The 24,467-nt window shown below is 40.9% G+C and overlaps 2 protein-coding genes across 2 annotated transcripts in view; one reads left to right on the forward strand and one right to left on the reverse strand.

Moving 5' to 3' along the window:
- Positions 1 to 5,556, reverse strand: part of rarga (retinoic acid receptor gamma a) — a 43,553-nt gene extending 37,997 nt beyond the window's left edge. Inside the window, 2 exon segments of the mRNA XM_034087009.2 lie at positions 5,191 to 5,292; positions 5,422 to 5,556. The gene's annotated coding sequence lies outside the window, so the exon portion shown is untranslated.
- Positions 5,557 to 13,257: 7,701 nt separating this feature from the next.
- nr1d4a (nuclear receptor subfamily 1, group D, member 4a) lies at positions 13,258 to 24,205 on the forward strand. The gene is made up of 8 exons (XM_034087006.2): positions 13,258 to 13,945; positions 18,964 to 19,272; positions 19,364 to 19,452; positions 19,545 to 19,689; positions 21,552 to 22,093; positions 22,193 to 22,378; positions 22,508 to 22,718; positions 22,838 to 24,205. The coding sequence occupies exons 1-8, from the start codon at positions 13,924 to 13,926 to the stop codon at positions 23,032 to 23,034; spliced, it is 1,701 nt and encodes a 566-aa protein (XP_033942897.1). The 5' UTR covers positions 13,258 to 13,923; the 3' UTR covers positions 23,035 to 24,205.
- Positions 24,206 to 24,467: the final 262 nt, after the last annotated feature.

A 24,467-nucleotide genomic window follows, 5' to 3' on the forward strand; every position in this document is an offset into this window, starting at 1 on the left:
GTAGCAGTGAGCCTCTCTCTCCCTCTCCCTCGCTCCCCCTCTCGCTCTCTCCTCCTCCTCTTTCGCAGTCTATACCTCTTAAAATCACTCTTTCACTCCCCAAACACAGGCACATACTCACTCTCTCACTCACTAAGAAATAATTATACTCTCTGATTCATAAAGCCTTCCTTTGTCACGTGACCCAACACTTCAAATATACAGCACATTTTTTCACAAGCCACAAAATGCCTGGGGGGAGGAAAAAGGCCCAGAGAGCTTAAGTTTCTGTTTTTAATTCTCTCTCCCCTCTTTGTCTCTCGGGTGAAATCTTTTTCTCTCCTTCATCTTCTTGGCTAAAGAGTCGGTTTACCCACAAACTGTTTGCGCATGTCAAAACGCGGCGCCATGTTGTGATCCTTAGATCGCTCATGTTTAATCAAGGGATTCACAGTTTAATAGGAGAGGATATTTCAGTATCCTAAACACAAACTAGAATGTTTTTGATTTAACAAAGATGATGCTTTAAAGGGTTTATTCTGAGTATTTTCACCTAGTTACTTATTCCCAATGTGATCACTTTATGGATTTATCATAAAGTCATTTGTGTTTGGCATTGGGTTTAATTGATTTCAATGTTTGTGGGAAAATCTTCCCAAAGCTGTGGTAATAAATAACTACTAATAAATAACTACCATTATTATGAATACTGATGGGACTTCATATTAAAGAAAGTATGAGGACCCTCGTGAAAATAATTAAGTATTGGACACAAAGAGAACGGATACAATATGAACAACATCCTCACTGAGGATAAATGAAACCAGAAATTGGCATTCAAAGCAGGAATCTAACATGTCTGTCAACATCCTGCTAAACATTAAGCAGTTAGTAGTTTCTTGAGGGGAAATTCAAGCTTGTTTAAAAGAAAAACAGAAGATTTCTATGTCTAAAGTCACTTCAGTTCTGAAAATAGTAGTGGTGGCACAGGAAAGTCCTGTGAGAGATGGCAGAGCTGTGCAGCAGCAGCAGCAGCAGAGTTGGGTGTGCCCCGGAACGTGCCCCTCTCTCCATATGAGATCATAAGTTTCAGATCTGTGTTTATGTGTTTGTGTTTGTGGTTATGGGCGTGTGCCCTGCTTTTCTGAATGTAATGTTTCTCAAGTTGTTTTGGTTATGAAGTGCACCTCAAACCTCAGTACTGGGAGGAGAGGGCACACCTCAACGGTCACTTTTACCTCTGCTGCACAGGAAAGACAATACACCTTGCGAAGAAAGAAAGAAAAAAAGGTTAAATCCTGAAACATCCATTCTCACATAAGAACGATCTAGTCTTATTTATATCTAAATCAAGTAAGTGCAGCTTTTTAAAATAACAAGTTATATATGAAACTTCCTCTAAAACGTTCCCCATCTGGTAAATCGTTAATGCATCGCTACACATTAACCCAAATCTAACAGTCTGAGGCATCACTGACAAACAATGCCGCAAATACAACTTTACAGCTATCTGTGCCTTTAAGACCTGATACAACCGCTGCGTATTTTGTTTGTAAATCAGTTACCGGCCCGATTCAGGCAGAGATCTTATCCTCAAATACACTGACCCTAATATGTCTCCAGGATAAAGTCAAGCCATCATCATAATAAAAAACACAAGTGCCCGGCCCCGCTTCCTGTGCGCTTCCGATCTTTACTGCACATATGGTCAACAGTAGGCTACTGAAATGCTCTTTCATACATTTTTCAGATGTGGATTTGCTGGTACATAATCAGGGTAAATGAATGGATAAGCAGTGCTGCCTTTTTGTAGAAACCTTATATTCAGGAAGCACAGATCTAAGCCATACTGCAAAAAGCACTTCAGCTGATCCTTATCTTGTTTGCATTTGATTTATGTGTTGCTTATGAGGCCACTAGGGCTAATAGAAATCCCTTAGCTGTTTTCATAGCAGTGCTAAATCAGCAATATGAAAACAATAAGAAACAAGAAGCCATAGGACACGACAAACACAAATTAGCCATTAGAGTGATGAAAACTGGAAAGTGTGAAATTCAAATCAGTGTGATGCAATCCTTCTGACGGAGACCATGCATTTGTGTCAGGAGAATGTGCATTTGAGTGCATGATGGCAGTCGTGTGTGTCAGTGCGCAGGGGCATGCTGTGCTCCTTATTAAATTATGACAGTAAGCTTGAGCAGGGGCTTTGTGTGGTGTGTGTGTGTGTGTGTGTGTGTGTGTGTGTGTGTGTGTGTGTGTGTGTGTGTGTGTGTGTGTGTGTGTGTGTGTGTGTGTGTGTGTGTGTGTGTGTGTGTGTGTGTGTGTGTGTGTGTGTGTGTGTGTGTGTGTGTGTGTGTGTGTGTGTGTGTGTGTGTGTGTGTGTGCGTGTGCGTGTGCGTGTGCGTGTGTGTCTGTGCATGGATGAGTACGAGTAGGAAGTAGCAGTGAGAAGGTCAGAGGTTACTAGTGTTTGTGTTTCAGTGTCAGTGAAGTGTGCTCCAGGCAGAGATTTATGATCATTGTGTCTGGGAGGCTGCAGAGTGGGGGATAATGAAGATAGATCAGGGTGCTATCTCTCTCTCTGGGCACCACTGGAAACATGGCCTATGGCCCCGTCCGTTCTTGTATCATTAACTTCAGCCTGTGACATCATAACACACTGCCCTGACATCAATCCTGACACAGTGTGCTCTGACAAAAAGTCGAACGCAAGAGAGGCAATTCCTCCCAGGAAGTCATCCGGCAAACACAGGCATTGTTCAGCTTTGCAGCTTCTCTGGGTGTGTTTATGAAGATATGAAATATTCATGGAAACATCGTACTCAGTCGTGTGTTTCCACTTTAGATTCAACATATTTGCATTCACAGAGCCATGGAGTAGAGGCCTGAGGCTTACTGGCAGAGGAAAAGCATGCTAAGGAAAGGAAAGAGGAAAGGGGGGATGATGGTGGGAGCAAAATAGGGAGGAAGTGAGGTTACAGAGGTTAAAGTGAGATGGAGAGGGGGAGGAGGGTTTGTAGGCCAGAGTACAGCGAATGTGAGAGAAAGGGGTGTGAAATAGTAACAGGGAGGGGAAGAAAATCTGGGGGGTGAGATGGAGAGAGGGATGGATTGTAGGCAGAGGGAGAGGAGGGGGGTTTTGATGGGATTGGTGGTGGGGGCATGTGGCGGCAGGTTTTAATCAGATGCCGGTAATGAGATCACTATTTCCCCACATTCAGATTGATGTCATGTTAAGGTTGGTGCCACACTGAGAGAGGGAGAACACACACCCCACTAAAGACTCATTTACAAACACACACACACACACACACACACAAATATACACTTGCTTGCACTTTCTTGGTTACGGACTTAAACACACATCCTGTGAAATGAAGGAGCTCATTCATCCAGCCTGGCAAAGTGTGCTCATTTAGAGTCCAACTGCCTTGAAGTAAAAACATACACAGAGGAATAGTAGTCACAGGAAAATGAGTTACTCATGGCAAAATGGAGACATTTATGTGTTAGGGACCGAAGGGCATATACCACTATGTACTCTTCTAACAAAAACAAATGAGCACAAAGCTTGGAACAGTTAGAGCAAGAGCCAAACGCATTTTTACTGCTGAATAAACTAAGGGAAAACGAGAGGGGAAGAGAAAATAAAAAAGAGGAGTGTGTGTGTGTGTGTGTGTGTGTGTGTGTGTGTGTGTGTGTGTGTGTGTGTGTGTGTGTGTGTGTGTGTGTGTGTGTGTGTGTGTGTGTGTGTGTGTGTGTGCTCTTTTTTGTGCATATTTTGGGGTGCATTCAGAGGCTGTCGACACAACTACCATGGTGTGTGCCAGCACATGAGTGCTCTGCCTATTCCCCAAGATGTTTGTCCAATTAAAGGTGAACAGCTCTCCTGTCTATACTTTCCTCAAAAATCAGCCATGATGTCATCATGAACCCATCTTGAACCCACCTCTGTCAAAAAGCATTACGCCGGCCCTCCCTCTCGCTGCCTCATTTTCTGTTCCACCTCTCCCTCCTTCACGCTCCGTTCCTGCCTTTCAAATTCTTCACTGAGCTCCCATTATTTTGCTTTCCTCTTTTTCATATTTCCGTATTCTTTAACATTTCCCTTCTCCTGTCCATGTCTCTTTTTTCTCTCCCTCCTCTCTCACTGAAGCACACAAACTCTTTTCTTTTTTTGGCAAGCGTGGTCTAATTGAATCACCAAAGAGCGCAGCCATTTGCCAAAAGTGCCAGGATGTTCTGATTATCATAAACTTTGTTTAAGCTGTGGTTTTACAAAAAAATGCCCTGAGTGCATGAGGGGTTGCCAAAAAATAAAAGAGGAATAGGGGAGAATGTAAATGAAAGAGGGGAGAGGGAAAGAGAGAGGTGGTGGGGGCAGCGAGAAGGCAGCCAGAGAGCCACATATGGAAGTGATTCTGTAATTACTGCAAATCTGTGAGCTCAAAAGGAAAGGTCTTCTTTTCCATGCCTCCTTCCCTGCACATAAAACTGCCCTTGTGAGAAAGCTGGGCACTAAATCTGAGCAGGAAATATGAAAAAAAACTAAGTTTTCATTTGCTTTTGCTTTTTGGCAAGAGGTTGGTATATAAAGATGTATATGCTTAGTATGTTGGAGGCCATATGTTTTTTGCTATTTATCTGCACAGAAAAAGAAGGAAAAGATTTGCTGATCAGGTTGATTCCAGAACTCTACCATCATGTAAAAGTATCTTAATTATTAGCTAATTAACTCGGGATCCCTGAGCTTAATCCACCATCCTAAGATTTTCCAAAAAGAAACTGGAGGGTTCAGCCTGGAATAAAGTGAAGTCTATCAACAGCCACACACCGAACTGGCATCATTCACATAAAGCACACATTCAACAAGGTACGTGAGGGAGGGGGGTGGTTAGGGGATGGGTGACAGACATATGGAAAGACAGAAAGGCAGTGATGAAGACTGTCTTCCAAGCCTCAGGCAAAGCAGGGGTTTTGCAGGTGTGGATGTTGGCAACGACTTCTGTTCTGCACAGTCCCCAAACACTTTCAGCAGCCTGTAATTATCTCGTGCCCTGCCATAACGTGTTCTCATGATGAGTGCTCGAGTTTTACTCACACAAATACAGTAAACACACCCGGACTGACGCAGCTTCAGTTACGTTTATTCTTAGACACATCCAATTAATCAGGCCAGGAGAGGATTTATGTAAAGTACACAATCCTACCTTCTTTCACTAGAGAAGCGTTTGCCTCGGCTTCAGACGCGAGCTCCCCGAGAAGTTTGAAACATAAATAGTGGATGACAAGCGCACGCACAACGAAGTTTTCTGTGAAGGAGACAAAACAAAGTCAGGGCCAAACTCCAGAGAAATCATCAACTACAGAACAGCAGCTTGTAGACACTGCTCCATTTGGTTTTATGCTTCAGAGATCATTTCAGTCATTTGTCAGGTTACCTTCGTTTGTTGCTAATCCGTCACTGGGTCCCGGCAGCAGCTCAAGGGCGTCGATCATAGCGTCGATCGGTGCTACCGTGCGAGGGGATTTCTGGCACGGTGTCTCCCCCTAGTGACGGAAGGGAGGGCTGCAGCACTCATTCTGAGGAGAAAGTATGGGCTTAGATATGTCTCATAATTATTTGTGTGAACATAACAATAATTTGTGTGTAAATATGTGATTTGTAAATGTAAAACACCATCCACAAATGCATTTAAAAGATTTGCCAACTCACAAATAAATTTGCAAATGTAAAACGGATCTGCATATACGCAAAAATATGTTTACAAATAAAAAAAAGATCTTTGAATATCTCTTTAACATTTACAACTTTCGATCAGGCATTTGTGAATCCATTTTGTATTTGTCGACCCGAAATGCGCTTGTGGATCTCAAATCTCTGCCAGCATTCGGCGCCACTCGATGACGTAGTATACTTGAAATAGTGACTCTGCAGCAGGTATACTCGACATTGAGGGTGTTTCTTAATGTCGAGCAAGCTTGCTTGGTAGCACATGTCTTCTGAGCGTCTTGCTTCAGAAGCGAGGCAAGAATACTTCCTGGCATTCGGAAAACGAAGAGTGGAAAAGGCGAGCAAGTGTTTGTTTGTTTGTAGCCTTTATTTAACCAGGTGAAAGCCCCTTGAGATCAAAAGATGTCTTTTTCAAGGGTGACCTGCAGGACATTAGTTACACATGTAACATAAAAACAACAGAACAACAATAAGGATGACATACAACATAATGTACAGGGTACAGTTTACAAACTCTATTTACAGTGACAGGTACCATGAGTATCAAGCAGCATGTCACCCAGCCGAGTTTTAAAATGATGCAGGGGAACCAAAATGCTCAGTTTTAAACATGTTTGCAGACTGTTCCAATTTAGTGGAGCTGCATATCTAAAAGCTTTCTTCCCTAAGACAGTCCTAGCACTCGGCACATTTAATAAAACAACATCATGAGATCTCAGGCAATACGTACTTTCAATTCGTCGAGAGATCAGAGAGCAGATATAAAAAGGTAGTTTACCCAATATGGCTTTATAGATGAACATGTACCAATGACTGAGCCTCCGTACAGTTAGTGAAGGCAGACCTGCCTTGGCATACAGGGTACAGTGATAAGTAAGTGCTTTACAGTTAGTAACAAATCTCAGTGCGCTGTGATACGCAGCATCTAACTTTTCCAGGCAATGGGCAGGTGCATTCATATACATCAAATCACCATAGTCCAGCACAGGTAAAAAGGTCACAGTGACTAGCCTTTTCCTGGCCTCAAGCAGGACTCAAGCAGGACTTGTTTCTGAAGAAGAAACCTAGCCTAACCCTCAGCTTTTTAAGCAGATTAATGACCTGAAGTTTAAAAGTAAGACAATCATCAAGCCAGATACCTAGGTATGTATAACAGGTAACCACTTTGAGTACTTGTCCTTGCATAGTAACAATATCCAAAACAGTGTCTGTAGTCTTTTTAGCTTTAGAAAAGAGCATTACCTTGGTTTTATCAACATTTAAAAGAAGCTTAAGCTCAGCGAGCTGAGTCTGAATAATGTTAAAAACAGCCTGTAATTTAACACCAGCCTCCTTAATGGAGGGACCTGCACAGTACATAACGGTATCATCCGCATAAAAATGTAAAGTAACTTCATCCACATTTTCACCTAAACTGTTGATATATATAGAGAATAAAAGTGGACCTAAAACAGAACCTTGAGGCCCATCAAAGTGAACACATTGGGACCTTTCAGAGAGGTAGTTCACAAACCACCCCACTGCATGGATATGCCAATACTGAGTAGCCTCTGCTTTAAGATGCGATGATCGACGGTATCAAACGCTTTGGAAAGGTCAATAAATAGAGTTGCACAACTCTGCTTATTATCTAAAATACTCGTAATGTAATTCACCACTTTCATTGTCGCAGTGATGGTGCTATGTTGCTTTCTGAAGCCTGACTGACGTTTAGACAGGATATCATTTTTACATAAAAACTCCTTTACTTGTTCACTCACTAGGCGTTCGAGCACCTTCGCCAGAACTGACCATTTTGAGATTGGCCTATAGTTATTTAAAATAGTTGCCTCCCCTCCTTTTAGTAAAGGCAAGACATAAGCTGACTTCCATACTTTTGGAATTGCATTTGTGCTGAGGGAGAGGTTAAAAAGAGTAGTGAGAGGAAGAGCAATAAAATCTGCAGCTATCTTTAAAAAGAAAGGTTCTAAGTTGTCCGGGCCAGCCGGTTTCTTAGGATCTAGCTTGGTTAAGGCTTCATGAACAACATTGACAGTAAAAGGAGTAAAACTGAAAGGGTTTTCCAGACCACATTGTTCAGAGTCACGGATTGGGGTGTTCACAGAAGCAGAGTTAGAAACAGAATCAAACAGAGAACCACAGGACACAAAATGCTTATTAAAGCAATTTAACATGGTGGTCCTGTCCGATATAGTGCCAGATGCTGTGGTAAGGCAGGGAGGTAGCTCATTACGGATCTCACCGGTGGATATCGATTTTATGGCTTTCCAAAATTTCCTAGGATTATTTAGGTTTTCTGTGGTAACCGACAAATAGTACTTCGACTTAGCACTTTTGACATGTGAAGTGAAGCTATTCCTTAGCTGCCTAAAACGCAGCCACTCTACCTCTGAGCCTGAGCCTAGCCTTTGCCCAGGCCTTGTTTCTCTCATAAAGGAGACTAGACAGTTCAGCAGAAAACCAAGGATTGTCTCGTCCCTTTACTCTAAATGTACGCAGGGGTGCATGTCTATGAATGATCTCCATAAAACCAAGATAAAAATAAGACCATGCGGTTTCTACATCAGCACACAGATCAATTTTTCCCCAATCAAACCCAAACAGATCATGAACAAAACCCTGCTCCAAAAATTGTTTAGTATCTCTCTTTATGATAATACGAGGTTTAACCATTTGGACCTTAGTGTCCCTAATTGTGGCTACAACACAGTGATCACTCAGATCATTTTCAAATACTCCCACAGATAAGTATTTATAGGGAACATTAGTTAGAATGAGATCAATTAGGGAGGATTTATTAGGGGACTTAATGTTAGGGCGAGTAGGACTGTCAACAATCTGAGTAACATTCAAATAGATATAAAGGTTTTTAAAATCCTCTGACACTGCAGTTAACCAGTCCCAGTTAAAATCTCCAAGTAGCACTATTTCCTTGTAGTCTAGCTGCGATAAAAGATTTGCTAGCGAAGACAAGGAGTCCTTGACAGCTGAGGGGGGTCTGCAACAGCCCACCACCATGACCTGTTGCCCCTTTGCCACTTCTATATTTAAGGCTAAACATTTGAATTGCTTACTGATAGATTTGGAAATTAATGTGGTTACACTGAATTTATTCTTAACATAAATGGCAACGCCACCACCTTTATTAGGCCGGTCGGAACGATACACATTATAACCATTTAAGGCAATATCAGAGGCCAAAATAGATTTATTTAGCCATGTTTCTGATAAAACAACAATCTAATTAGTGTCTACAGTGTGTGCCTATTGAGCTGTTTTGAGCCATTTGGGACAAAACCCGATCATGCCCCTCCCTCTCACTGTGTAAGTGAATGGTGACTGTAAAAACTAATGTGTGTGGCAAAAAAATAATGACCATATATGGTGCACTGAGCTGCCATCCCCACATGTCTACCCTACTTTTATAATTTTCGAATCATAAATCTATCGATTAGATTTATGATTCGACTTTTGAAACTAAGAAGATAAGGAAACTTTTACAAAAAAGTAATAGAGATTTTTGTCCAGAGGGATAGGCAAATGGACTTCATCTTCAAGTCAAGGTAAGACCACCATTTTATTGAAAATGGGACCTTACTAAGAGAGAACAATTAAATATTGAAATGATAAAATTACATTTTTTTGGGTATCCTTTTGTTGAACTGTCTCTTTAAAATTAATCGAAGCATCAGACTAAAAAAGCTTTTGAAAATAATATATTTTGATTTAGGTCAAAATATAATATTTGTAAACCTGAAGAGTCAGTGCCTCGCCAGTCATGAACCTCACTGCACGTCACTGCAGAAGCTTAAATATAGACATACGTTGTTTGTGTCCCACCACTTTTGTACATATAAAACGTAAGAGCATGATGGTTTGTTTAATGCGCTGTTTTTTTAATGAACAGCGGAACGTTAGATGCATTCTATGGGTGTTGAGAGATGTATCCATAGATCTCTTAATTTTGCTCTCAAAGTGCACCAGATTGATGCATTTTACACCGCTCCACACTCGTTGCTTTGGAACAGCCCTCAATATGGTGGACCCTCCGCGTGAACGCGCAAACGGAGGGGTAGGGTGAGGGGTAGGGTGTAGGGGTAGGGTGTAGGGGGCGGTTTGGGAATGGGCCTTTGTCTCAAAACTCTGTGGTTGCGGTCAGATAATCAAAAAATCAGCTCCTAACTTCTAACCCTATCGTCTATCCCTTGACCTCTGAGTGAAACGTCATGGGGTTAAGGGATAGTGGATAGGAGAATTCAAAAGGTATATAGATTGCTATACTTTCATATGAAAAATATTCTCAGGAAAATGTATGGTACAATATGGTTGCCAGTTTGTATAAGAAGCTCAATTTCATTGTATCCAAATGAAACACTCAAGTTTTAATAAAAGGTCAAACTTTATTTTTGTGTCTTTCTTTTTTGTAGTTGACGGAATAAAAAATATAAATACGAAATGTAACCACTTTCAACTAAAAATTCTAAGTTAAATAATTGGGAAAGCAATTGATATTACACAATATTTTAAGTAAAATCAACTTCACATGAAGTGCATTGTACTTCAAATAACAATTAAAGTCCTTGATTAATTTAAGTTTAATTGACTCAAGTTTTCATAATGCTTTACTTAAATTGTTAAAGGCAACCACTTTCCTCAATTTTTTTAAGTAGATTCAACTTATCTGGGCTTACAGTGTAGAGAATCCGACTGCACTTTCACTATCCGACGTGTTTATGATGTGTCAGCGGAGGTCATAAATGTGCATCTGCTGCATGATGTAGCCTATAATAAGAACGAGGGACTACTGTAAACTCATAGAGACTCTGCACCGTGCTCTGATGCTGTTGCTTTATGCTTTATGAACGGACAACAGAGAAACATATTCTTCATGACCAAAGTTGGAATTGAAATAAAAAAGGAAAGTGAAACTTATGCTCGTCACCCTCTCCCTCCGGTCCACATTAATACAAATGATCCCAAAGATTGTATGAACTATGAAAAGATCTTAAAATCAATACAAATTTATTTATTTATCACCATTCAAACATCTTTTAAAAGTTGAACAAACCCCACACAGCTCAGTAAAGACTGTGAAATGTTGACTTTCTTTGATAATTTCAGTAAAAACTAACGTTCATATTTCTCTTTTTGATTATAATACTGATGAACGTTCAAAACAAAAGCACTTTGGCAAGTTGCCACCTACGTTTTAAAAAGCTTAATAAGCACCGTAACTTTCATGATATCATTTCTTGGTCATAATCGGTTGTTTCCGTGAACGGCCGACTGTTGTGTGACGGCAAATGCTGCGGCTGCAAGGCATTGTGGGGCAGCATTTTCTCCTCTCCTTTCGGTGAGGGAGGTCCAGTGGTTCCTAAGCTAAAGGAGTGGAAGTTTGAAACCTCCTTTATATCATCTCTAGAGAATTCGAACGGCACTTATCATGGCTGCCACTGAGGGACTTCCAGTTAATTTCACTCGGTTAAGGAAAAATTGACTATTCGACTGCAGCCTGTGTGTGTAAAAAGACGATCCACCAGCAGAGATTTGAGATCCACAAGCAAAATTGTGAGATCATCCACAAGCGCATTTTTGGTCGACAAATACAAAATTGATTCAAAAATGCCAGATCGAAAGTTGTAAATGTTAAAGAGATATTCAAAGATTTTTTTTTTATTTGTATATATTTTGCGTATTTGCAGATCCGTTTTACATTTGCAAATTTATTTGTGAGTTTGCAAATCTTTTAAATGCATTTGTGGATGGTGTTTTACATTCACAAATCACATATTTACACAAATTATTTTTATGTTCACACAAATCATTATGAGACATATCTAAGCCCATAAGAAAGGAATCCACGAAAAAACAAAAACAAGTAACAAGTAATTACCAGAGGTGGAAGAAGTAGCCTACTCAAAACTATGACTTACCTAAATGGCTAATGCACTTTCTGCCCCCTGCAGTTTAAACGACTCTTGTATTCATGGTTGTGATTTATATATTTTCTATGTAGGATCGTGTATGTCAATTATTTATATGTAATTATTTAAGAGTGCAGGAATACTTTATTATAAGTACAAAAGTATAAGCATCAAAACATACTTAAATGACCCCAACGTAAAATCACTCGTTAAGCAGATTGGCCTATTTTAGAATAATATATTATATGTTTTGATTATAATTATTGATGCATTTAAGTTTTATCAAAGCTTGTAAAGGTGCAGCTAATTTTAATTACTTTATACTGCAGGGTAGCTTTTGAATATGAAGTTATTATTTAAGTGTTGATTATATTTAACATCATTAATCCAAATCTGCAAAGTAACTAAAGGTATAAAATACATGTAGTGAAGTAAAAGTACACGATTTACCTCTGATTTGTAGTGGGGTAGAAGTAGCAAGAAAATGAAATACTCAATTAAAGTACCAATCCCACGAAATTGTACCAGTACTTTAGTAAATGTACTTAGTTACTGTACACCACTAATTACCATGTATGTGTAAATAAATAGCTACTCATCCGTGTCAAATTTAAGCAGGATCTACTTTTTTGAGCTAATCAACTTTAAGACGTCTTTATACTGTTTAAATAAGTAACAATGACAAGGGGAATTAAAGAAATGAATTACTAGATGGAAAATAATCATGTACATACATTATTATAATAATAGAATACAGCTTTGTAATAAAAAACATTCATTTGGTTCATTTTAAGAATAACCTTTATACCAAAGCAGTGTATTTTTCAGTTGTATGCTTAACTCATGTCTTACTGTTTAAAATGTATTTCTGATTATCAGCAATGTGTGTTGAAAGTAAATCCAACCTAATGCAAGTATTTACAACATATTACAAATATTTCATGACTAAGACTAAATATCTCTGAAGTAACAACATTTAAGTATGCTCTTCCATTAAAACTTCATTTTTTTTGACAGACAGATCCTGTGTATGCGGCAATGCCATGAATGACCACTGGGTGGCGCTTTCTACACGCTGAGTATGAACCTGCATGTTACGCAGCAGGTTACAGAGTTTGTTGCTGACTGAATGTTATACAACTTAACTTTGGGCAAACATTTAAAATAAGGAGTATGCTTAAGTGAAATAAATATTTGTTTAATAATTCACTGTCCTGGGGAGAGTGGGACTGTTTTCACGAAACAGATACATGCTGAAATAATATAGGATTTGCATTTCCCAGCATTCAATATTTTATCCGCAATTGACTGTTTACGTACGGCTCGTCATATATTATTGTTGGCGTGCCATAGGGTTAGTTGCGCATCTACAGTTCCCTTTGGCACAGGGGCTTTAAACTTTACACTTGCTTGTTGAATGGCATGTCAGTGTTTGGCATGTTTCAGTGTTTGCCATCCGTTTGCAGGGCTACTTGTCAGAGAGGCAGCAGTCACGGTGAGCCACGCCTATTGTCCATGTGCTTCATCCTCCAATCTCTCCATCACCGCGCATCACACGCTCAGTATTCTTGCATAAAAAGTGTATCAGTAGGGCAGCGCTCTCCCCGGCACATGCAGGGCTCACATGTAGCGTGGCTTTACTGAACTCATGCACGGTCGAATAAACGCATCACACTCCCCTCCGCTCCAGATCCCCGCCAATGAAAATGCACAAAAGCGTGAAGGAGAGAGAGGATTCCGCGAGATACAAAGAGTGAGTCAAATCCCACACTAACAGACACAAGTTGATCACTCTAAAAGGCGGTCACATTTCACATACTCACCTACAAACGTGATAGATGTGGGTGTGTGTATCAGTGGGTGTGTATGTCATGCCTGACACTTAGCTCACGGATATGCTGATTTATCTTTTTTTTCTCATCATGAGAATCTTTTAATCTTCGCTCGTGCAACACCATACTCGCTCGCGTCGAGGCGCAGTATCTCAAGAACAGAAGGCATCCAGGTATCTTTGAGAAGACCAGTCTGTTCAACTCACCTCTGCCAGACCTGAGCTGAGCACCAAGAGAGACACATCTCTACAACTTACTGGGAGACAACTTTACGCTCACTGGAAACATTTCCATAACTTCTTGATATTTGTAGCTGTATGGAGCAGGTGTTTTACGCAAAGCTGTTTTTTGACTTCCTCACCTGTCTTCAAAAGACTTTAGCTCCAGTCTTGAGACTTTCAACTACATCTATTTTCAAGTCCGTTTGAAAGTGATAGCCATCTACAAGAGGAAATGGATAACAGCCCTGGTGGTGGTAAGTTTCACTTATCCATTATATAAGCAATTCTGAACTAAGATTGGAATTGGTTTGCAGCGTTTTCAATGATTTTGTTGCTAACAATCAATAGGGGAAAACTATTAAGATGTGTCTGACTCAATCTAAACCTGAAATAAAAAATATAAAACTTCAGTTTAAGTGTAAGAAATATTTAATAATAGGCTATAATGCAAAAAGGCATTATTTATTATTTGACTGAATTCTCTACATTTAATTTGTTGCCAAATACGGTAATTGTCAACCGTGTGCAATCTAAAGTGTAAATTATAATTATAGGTCAAACATTAGGTTCCAGAAATATAAATTTAGCAGGTTAGACTTATGAGTTTTTCTTTATTATAATAAGACTCGTGCGATTTGGTCTTCGGGAATTATCATGTAAACTTTAATAAAAGTACAATGCAGGAGGATTCTCGCAAACTTTGTTTTTACTTTTTAACTCAGCGGTGCCCCAGTTAGAACAAGATAAGGTTGTGGGAAGGCTGGACACTTCCTGTTACTCTCCATGAAAACAAACTCACGTGGAGCGTCAGTGCACTGGCTCTCACTGTATTAATAATCTTCCAGAGCTAGCACTTTATGTGCACTAACCCTTTATCACCTCACGTTGGAAAAAACAAAGAAAGTTAGGCGTAAAGGTCGTGTTTGTTTCTATTATCGGTGCCTGCAGGTTACATGATAACCATGAAGATTATTAGACAGGGCTTTCTCGAGGTCAGCCAAAGGTGCACATGCTTTGTGCTTTCCCTTGCTAATTGATGGTGAATCATTTACAACAGCGATAGTCACGTTACAGTACAGGTGATGGGTGCTCCCTGTAAACAGTGTCATCATGTAACTCTAATCTGAGGGCAACACACTCACCGAGTTATGACTTTCTATTTATGTGGATAAAGTAGGTCAGTGTTTGTCACGGAACAAGCAATGCCTTTAAATGTGTAATCACAGATAGTACAGATGTAGTATTAGCCTATAAAGATGAATACTGCATACTGGGTTTACTGGTTTTGTGTGATGTTTGAAGGATGTTATTTGTTGTTGAGGGGAAAATTGGTCATTTCAAGCTTTAATTTGATTGTCGATTGATATATTTTCAATATTTTTATTGTATTGCTTATTTTCTATTTAACTGGCAGTGCATCTTTTATCTCTCCATACATCTTTTGTTATGTTGTCTTCCTCTCAGCTTTCTAACTCTAAAAGAACACCTTGAACTGGTTTCCCTGAGCTTTAATGTTATTGGAATTCACATGACTTGATTTTATCCATGGGGTCAGTGTAGTGATCAGAGACAAAGCTAATAAACACGTACCGATCATAAAGTCTAGAAGATTAAATGATTGTGTGCATGTGTCTTCCCTGCAGAAATTATTGGGTAATTGGATTGAACAACAATTCAAATCCAAAACGAACCTAAATATGCAGTTATAAGTTTAACGTTTACATCAACATAACATAAGCATTCAGGATCAGTTGTAAGAGTTAATCCCATGTTTTGAAAGAAACTAAATCATTTAAATTACACATTTGTACATCCTCATTATGCAAGTTGCAACATACATCCTTGACATAAAGTGAAGAGGTTAACTTAACTGTACTTTGATATGACTGTCATTTAACAAGACAAGCCCCCTTAATCTCTCAAAGGCAAACACAGTATGGGCCACATTTAAATTAGTATTCTCATTACTTTTATTTGGTAATATTGCAACTTTTTAACCAAAAAATACTACCTGCGAAGCTTTTCTGAGTGGTACAGTTGACCATTTCCAATATTCTTATATAGGCCATTTACAATAATTAAATTAGTAATTAATTATCATTATAAAAGATGGTTTTACGAAAACTAGACCATCATTTGGAAGAAATAACGTGATTATTAGAAAAGTAGGTGTTCATATTGCATTTCCTCATAATTTAAACCTGGGTCTGGCCACATACTTCACATATTGTTCCTAACCTAGAAACAGCCAAGCTGACAGCACGCGCTGCTGATGCTGGTGCACAGACCACCCCGTCACATAACATGCTGCTCTATTTAATGTGGCTCTTTAATTGTGAAGCGCCTGGCGGGCTGTAGAAGCTCGGGCTTCTGGCTGGAGCGCAGATTCGAGTCTTCCCAGAGAACACTCCGTCAAAAAGCATCCTCACGTGGCTTCCCTCTCTGAGCCGCGTGCGACGCGTGAGTTTCCCGGGCCCTCCCTCCGCCACGTCCCCGCTCTCACGGACGCTTTTGTACGGATGCTGCCTGCGGCGATGGTGAGCCTGGTCAGTGGGTCAGCGATTCCATGCATTTGCTTTTTCTCTCTCGTCACGTTTTCCCGCCACATGCGCCGTTTGCTTGTATCGAAGCCCCCCCCCCCCCCCCCCCCCTCTTGAAACAGAGCTCGCAGTGCGGTAAGAGCTGACTTGATTTTGACTCTGCTACATCTGTAGCCCTACCCATCGCGTCGTTTTAGATCGGATTAGGGTGGGTTTCAGCTGGAAATTGGAACGTGACTCTGCTGTTAAACACAACATCTCTCCTCTCATCCGCTTCCCTCGCCAACGATGCTGTAACATATATCGGATTAGAAACATTAAGGCTGCATCCCTCATATCCTACAAAAGGATGTTTTTCAATCTATGTTGGATAGCGTGTATGCCAGGCATGCAGCAATTTCAGCCACAACAACTGTAAAACCCAGGGCATTAAGACTATATATTTCAAATCATATCCTGGTGTTTATGTATGATATCCTATCCTGTGATGCTCTGATAGCCTACAGTTCCTCATGGGCAGTGCATGAGCCAGAGTGTGTGACAGCATCAGAGATGCTGGAGGCACATACACAGAGTTCTAACAAGTTCCTGTGATATTGACCTACTTACACAAGCCTATGGAGTATACTGCAAACACCCAAGTAGTGCTCACTGTTTCGCTATTTTAAGTAGCACAACTCTTTATTGGCTTTTACATATAATACATATTAGTTATAAATGTTACAAGGGCAACACTTATTATGGTCACCTTAACTGTGGGTCTTCTCATGTCCTACATTATAAATTGATTGAGTGAAAGTAAAAGATAAAGGACAAGAAAGGAACTGCTGTGCCTGTGCTCACTGCTCACGTTTCTCTGCCTCCCACCAGTTCAAGTCAGATTAGGGTTTGCATGGGTAGACTAAACTTTACATGAGCATAAATAGATACATGTGAAACACTTGTATTTAGAAGCTGATTGATACTAAAGGCTGCCAATACTAAGAATATAAAGCAGGGCTGATGACACCTACAGCTTTCTTTGACTTCTTTAACCATATGTGGCAATGATGCTATGATCACAATACAACCACATTTATGAAGGGAGTGTGAAATGTTTATATATTAACCTTTTGACTATGGCACTTGACACATGGAGGTTTTATAGTATTTGTCCATCACTACTCGCGGATTGTAAAAGGGATTGTTCATTGACAGTGTTTACAGCAGGGCAGCTATCCAGGTAATTCATAAATACTTCCTGTACATGTGATTCAGGTGGACCTGCAATGTGTTTGGTTGCAGTGGGGGTTGGGCTATGTCTGAATGTAAACTCAGGAAGAGTTGAGGCTCGGGTCTGCTGGTTCTGGCATGAGTCAACAAACCGCCAACATGTGCTGGTTGAGGGATTATCAAAACATAAGAGCTAAAACAAATACTTCCGCCAGCAACACACATACGAGGTCTGCTGCACTTGTGCATGATTTAAAGGCGGAGTTAAACTAATGTATGATGGCACGATTTTGGATGCAAAGAATTCTATAGGCTATTTGAATATTATCCATATTTCATCATGGAAGAAGTTTTACATTGAAACCATATTTGTTTGTATTATTTGGAATATTACCCATTATATAATGTGTCATTAAACGTCACTCTGCTGGACTCTACTGTACACTGAGTTGTTAGTATATTATTACACCAGTCCAGTACAGCTGAGACTTTTTCTCTGCAAAAACGTGACTCACATTCTCCAATTGTTGGTGGTGCATGAACAGCAGTGGCTGAGATATGGTGCCACTTGACGCCCGGGGAGCTTCCCAGTCAGCTTGTGTTTGTAAACAACGATCTGACGTTTAGATTGTTGATGTGTATTTCGACACGAGACTGCGGATTTCAGTCAGAACAGTAACCGTGTCAGCAGTCCATGCATGTGAGGCGGCGGTCAGGTGTCGTGCAGTTAGCTGGCGCAGGCCACGGTGCCAGAAGCGCGAGGCTATTATTGGAGCGGAGGAGGCTGCAGACACGTGAGGCCGCGTCTCAGCTCATCCACAACGCATGACTACAAGACAGAGAGGGGCGGGGGGCGAAATGTACAACCATCCTCAGATGAACGACGAAAAGAACATTCCACATATACGGGTTCTTTATAAATAGCCTACTGCATGAGCATGACGCAGGAATTATTTACAAAAGGAGCCTTTCGTTGGTTCTCCTTCTAGAAGCCTGCCTGCTTTGTTGCTGTGCTAACAGCAGTATGTGTGTGAACTGTGAAGTCCACTGAGACAAATGTAACATTTGTGATATTGGGCTATATAAATAAACATTGGTTGATTGATTTTTAGCGCCTACTGTATCCGCTCGAGCGCAACATTATGCATATTGAACTCAGGACAAAGACACGGCAAATTAGCAGAGCTGTTCACTGCTGCCCAGAACTTGCGCGACTTTAAATCACGTTAAAAGTTATATAGTTGCTTATTTAAAAATAAAAATAGGGATAGCCAACGTAAAAATGTGTGATGTTGATTAAGCCATCACTTTCATATATATGCATATACAAAAGAATAATAATAAAACATTATTATTATTATTATAATAATTATAATATAATCTTAATAATAATATTTCCAATATCTGGATAATTACATTATGTGCTGCTTTAAGTCTAGAGCTTGAAATGATATTTTTGACCTGATCGCAAACTTTCAGCTCAGAGGTCTGATGTTCTCCATTCTGTCCCTTGTCTGCAGGCGTCATCTTGTACGCAGGGTCCTCCGGCAGCTCCAGCCCCAGCCTCGGCAGCCCTGGAAGCCCCTCCAGTGGGTATCTGACCCAGTCCCCTTCTCCACACTCCCAGCCATCATCTCCAGAGGAGGTGGTCTTCACAGAGATTGGGGTTGTTAAACAAAGGGCAGCTTCATGCAGAACCTTATCCTCCAAACTGGTATTCCAGTTTCCACAGCTCCAAAGTGCCCCCCCAGCGGCAGCCACTCCACAGCATACGTTTGCACACCCCATTGCAGGAAAGAGGCCATGCGGGTTCACAGGAGCTTTCACCAGTAAGTGTTTCCTCACTGTTGTTTTGCATTGAGATGTATACTTTAATCGATATTTTGCAGATGATCTAACAGTCTGTGAACCCTTCCTCAGAGACAGGTGGAATGGTCCTGCTTTGCAAAGTCTGTGGTGACATTGCATCTGGTTTCCACTATGGAGTTCATGCATGTGAAGGATGCAAGGTAAGACCCTGATAAGAAAAATCACACAGATTGATTCAACAATGTGTTCCTTTTCAGTGCACCCGTTTCATGTGATTTTATTTTTGTTTCAGGGTTTTTTCCGCCGCAGCATCCAGCAGAACATCAACTACAAGATGTGTGTGAAGAATGAGAGCTGTCTGATCATGCGCATGAACCGCAACCGGTGCCAACACTGCCGCTTCAAGAAATGCCTCTCTGTTGGCATGTCAAGAGATGGTGAGACATCCTGACACATTTTTCATGGGAGAGGCCTTTGTGCAGTTGTGCCAAAATGCCACAGTGCCCTGATTAGCCAAAGCATAGGGGAATTGGCCTGAAAGAGGCAGAGTGCTGATATCTAGGTCTGTGTGAAAAATGTAATGCGGAAAATCTTTTGAGGTCATCGTGCCAGTAGCTCAGCCACTAACTTAATCAGCAGACCTGCACCTGTCTTGCCCTTCTTTGTCACCGCACTGCCAAACACTACCATCTGGCCTTGTATCACTCTCTTCATTTTCTGTGTGTCTTTCTCGTGCCTTTGCAGCATCCTCCCACAATTTGCTTACCTCTATGCTCTTGTTCAGTACAGTACCTCCCCCTCCACGTACCCACCATCTCCCCTTCAGACAATGATTTATGAGAAGAGGAGCCTTGGCGTCCCCAAAGCTATCTATCATCCGGAAAACTGCAGCAAACACAGGAATTATTTTAGGAAATTGGAACAGGGTCAACTCGATTACCTTGTGTATGCCCATAGAACGTCTTACAGCAATTAATGAGGGACAACATTTTAGCAAGGGATGCAGAACAGCCAATGCGTGATCAGGCATGATGCTAGTTTTAGATCTGATTGCTGAACTTTGATTGATGACATATCATTACAGATTAAAAATACAGCTGGGCTGACCTAGAAAAACAATACAGAATTAGGCCTATAGTGTACTCGCACACCCTGACCTACTTGGTATAGTTCGCCTTCCTTCTTCCTCTCAGTATGGTTTCTGCTTATCTCCACCCTCCAGCACCCATCATTGCTTTATCAAGGAAACAGGTGGCTGTTATTTCTGCATGTGCTTGACACTTCTGGTGCACAGAGAATATAGGGTGTCATAATACGACTCAATAAGAAAACAGTTAGGTTGACCCTCATAGAGGCAAACTTGAAAATGCTAAATAACCACAACCTAGAAACCCATTTTTGCTCTGCTTCAATCATTACGAAAACAGGAAAACCGCATGCAACTGCCTGCAGCCCACAATAAATACTACACCCTGATTTCACACCGCGCAGCTGTGTGACTTTAGCTCTGCAGCATAGGCAAATGGTTCAGTCCGTTGGCATGATGGCACATTATTCTTCCTCTAACCAAAGCATTATTTTACAAGTGAATCACCTCATTAAATTCAACACTGCAGTTTTATGTAAATGTCATATGTTTAACATAATGGGAGTAACAGTACATTGCTTTGTAATAAAAAATATTTATGCAGAAGAATCTTTTGCTACACTTCCAAAAAAATACATTTAAACATACTATACTATAAAAATCATTCTGCAATCTTTAATCCACCAGCACAGAAACACTAACACATAGTGTTACCCATCAGTCTCTCACATCAGTCCTCTTCATGTTCTTAAAACATGTCTCTTCAAGCCCACCTCTCTCATCCTTCTCCCTATCACGATCTCAGTGCCGGTGACATCATGCTCACGTTGCCCCACTGCCCTACTTACAAAGGGAGGGAGGGAGGGAGGGAGCTTGAGAGGAAGGAGAGGGGTGGATAGAGAAGAGGATGAGGCAGATGGTAGCAGGGGATCTATAAATAGCCTCTCCAGCTGATGGTTACTGTGGGAAGGGGGTGAGGAGAGGAAAGTTTTATCTCATAACTTGGGATGTGACTCTTTAGACTCTTCCACAGATTCTGTGGTCTGTGTATAGAGGTTTCATGGGTAACTGGTTCACCAAGCTTAGTTGAATCTATAGCCAGCCTCTCGATCTTTAAGAATGTGTCTAAGGTTTTGTTTGAGAACTTGTCAAAATGTCATGTTGTTACAATAGCTGAAAACTGATCTTTTCTCACTGATTGTGTTTCACCAGCTGTGCGTTTTGGCCGCATCCCCAAAAGAGAGAAGCAGCGGCTCCTGGATGAGATGCAGAGCTACATGAATAGCCTGAATGAGTCAGCTGCCACAGAGATGGAATCCCCTTCAGTGAGGGAAACTGCCAGCTGCACAGAAGATGGCAACTCAAAAGAGGCCATCGGGGAAATCTCCAGAGCCTATCGCGACATCTTCACCAGCAGCAACAGCGAAGAGAGACCAACCAAGAGCTCTAACATCTCCTCCAACACATGTCCCTTTTCTCAGGATGCCAGCTTTCCCCAAGTGTCCTCTCACCCCGCCTCCATCCAGAGTTATCAGTCTTACCCTGTTGTCCCTAATGACAACACATCCACATTCCACAATGTTGACAACAATCGCTCCTCCTACTTAGTTTCAACAAATCAGAATCAAGATCAGTCCAACAGTACAACCTCTCAAAGGGGCAGCTCTGCCAATCATAACAGTGTTCACAATGCAGGAAGTTCCCAAAACCAGCCCTCCTGCCCATGGAAATTAGCTTCAGGAGCTAAAGTGCTGGTAAGTGCAGAAAGCATATGATCAGATCATAACTCTTGTGATGTGTCTTATTTGATCAGCAACTTATTAATTGTTCTATTTCTTTTGTCTTTTCTAAAGGCATGTCCCCTCAATGCGTGGCCTGTATCAGGGGCAGAGTGCACGAGTCAGCAGATATGGGAATCCTTCTTGCAGTGTTTTACTCCTGCCGTCAAAGAGGTGGTAGAGTTCGCCAAGGGCATCCCAGGGTTTCAAGAGCTTGGCCAACAAGACCAAGTCATGCTGCTCAAATCAGGCACTTTCCAGGTAAGGACATACATTTTTGATGATTATGATGAAATATGTAAGGCATGTGGCTCCTTCTTTGCAAGTCCAAATGTTTGCTTAGTGTACGTTTTTGACTCAAACGCATCTTTTTGTTTCTTGTGTGTTTAGGTTTTGATGGTGAGGTTCTGCACCTTGTTCAATACTGAGGAGCATACAGTGACTTTCCTGAACGGCCAAACTTACCCACTGTCCACCCTGCGGGCCTTAGGCATGGGCACTCTGCTGGACGCAATGTTTGACTTCAGTGAGAAGTTGGGCTCCCTGGGGCTAGAGCCTGATGAAATGGCCCTCTTTATGGCTGTGGTGCTGGTGTCTGCAGGTGAGAGAGGCACACTATTTACATAATGAAAACAGTGACAAAGGAGTAAAATGTTATTAATGAACCAATAGTGTAGTAATTGTTTCTGTCAAACACTGACCCTCCTCTGTGCTCCTTAGATCGTTCTGGCATCTTGGACATGCAGGCTGTGGAGCAGCTTCAGGAGGGTCTGATCCGTGCCCTACGGTCACTGATCACTCGCCGTCGCCCAGATGAGAACACCCTCTTCCCTAAACTCCTCCTGCGCTTGCCAGACCTGCGCACCCTCAGCAATATGCACTCCGACAAACTGCTGGCCTTTCGCATTGACCCTTAAGCAGGCTGCTTGTTCACGGAGAACACAGACACAAACTGTTTTACAGAAAAACATACAGAACACACACAATTACAGATATTATCTTCCATGGACAGGACCTTCTAGAAAATTGAAGAAAACGGATTTGTAAAACCTGAGGAGTGGTTTTCAAAGAATAATTGAAGGCAATAACAAACCTTTTGATTCACTATTGATTATACTTACTCATGTATACACATAAACCTCAACACCTCTTGAAAGACATTGTCTCAGTAGAGAAATGTATGACCACGTAGATTTAGTATTGCTGTTTTGGAGAAATTATGTGGGCACTTGCTCAATATGTCCAGTGTACCTAAGAATAAAATCTGTTCACTTCTGTTTATTCCTTATGCTGTGCAGCTTCCATCACTAAGCAGTAGCTAAAGGACAGCACTCACTTAGGGAACATTAGGGCTGACTGACTTTGTGGTTAAGGTAAATGGAACCTGTACATAATACATAGTGAAAAGCGAAATATTAAAAGGTAAATGTGTATCAATGTTTCACAAACATACCACCTGCATTACTCAAATGAGACCACTATTTTGGCACTTGTACACTTGTACACAACAGGATACATTCAGTCTCTTACTTTTTTGACAAATCTTCCAGGCGCACCTTAAGTCTAAGTTTGACTCCTTCATAAGTGAATGGCATGTTTTATTATTTAAAAAAAACCATTGTATCCGTGTCACTATATTGTATGACTGCTGGACTGGTCGAGACACGTCATGCATGTTTGTAGTTCCTTTGTTTATTTTTGATGCTGTAAATATTATATGACCCTAATGTCAAGGTATCAATGACTGATTTGATGTGATGGACCGGACAGATGAGTTTGGTGTAAAGAAGAATGTACTGACCTTCCCATAATAGGTTTGGGTTTGGCCATGCCAAGGGGGCTTTGCACAGGAGAATATGAGGTAGGGATTTTGACATGGTTTAGACGCACTGATGATGTAACCAACCAGCATAATCCCTGAAGTCACCAGCATTCACTCCAACGTTCACCCTTCCTCTGCCCCCAATGTTTGTCATACAAACACAAGAGATATTTGTGAGCAATCTTATTTGATTGGTCTTCTCACTGTTTGTTTGATTTTGGCTGATTGTACATTTTGTAAATAAGTATTCCTATATAGAAATTATATAATGATATAAAGTTCAAATAATCTATAAATCTGTTTTTGTGTCATTATTTGTATCCATTCAGGCAAAATGTAGTAAAGATGAAGTTAGAACCAGTGGTGGAAAGTACACTTATTCAACTATTTTAAGATCAATGTGCTGCTTTAATGCTGCTTTATTTTTTAGGACGTCTTAATTTAAGAGGGAAATGTTAAACTATGTACCGTAATACATTTATTTGACAGGCTTAGTTACTATTTACTTTGCCTATGATACTATTAGGC

The sequence above is a fragment of the Pseudochaenichthys georgianus genome, chromosome 7 (genome assembly GCF_902827115.2).
Source record: "Pseudochaenichthys georgianus chromosome 7, fPseGeo1.2, whole genome shotgun sequence".
NCBI lineage: Eukaryota > Metazoa > Chordata > Actinopteri > Perciformes > Channichthyidae > Pseudochaenichthys > Pseudochaenichthys georgianus.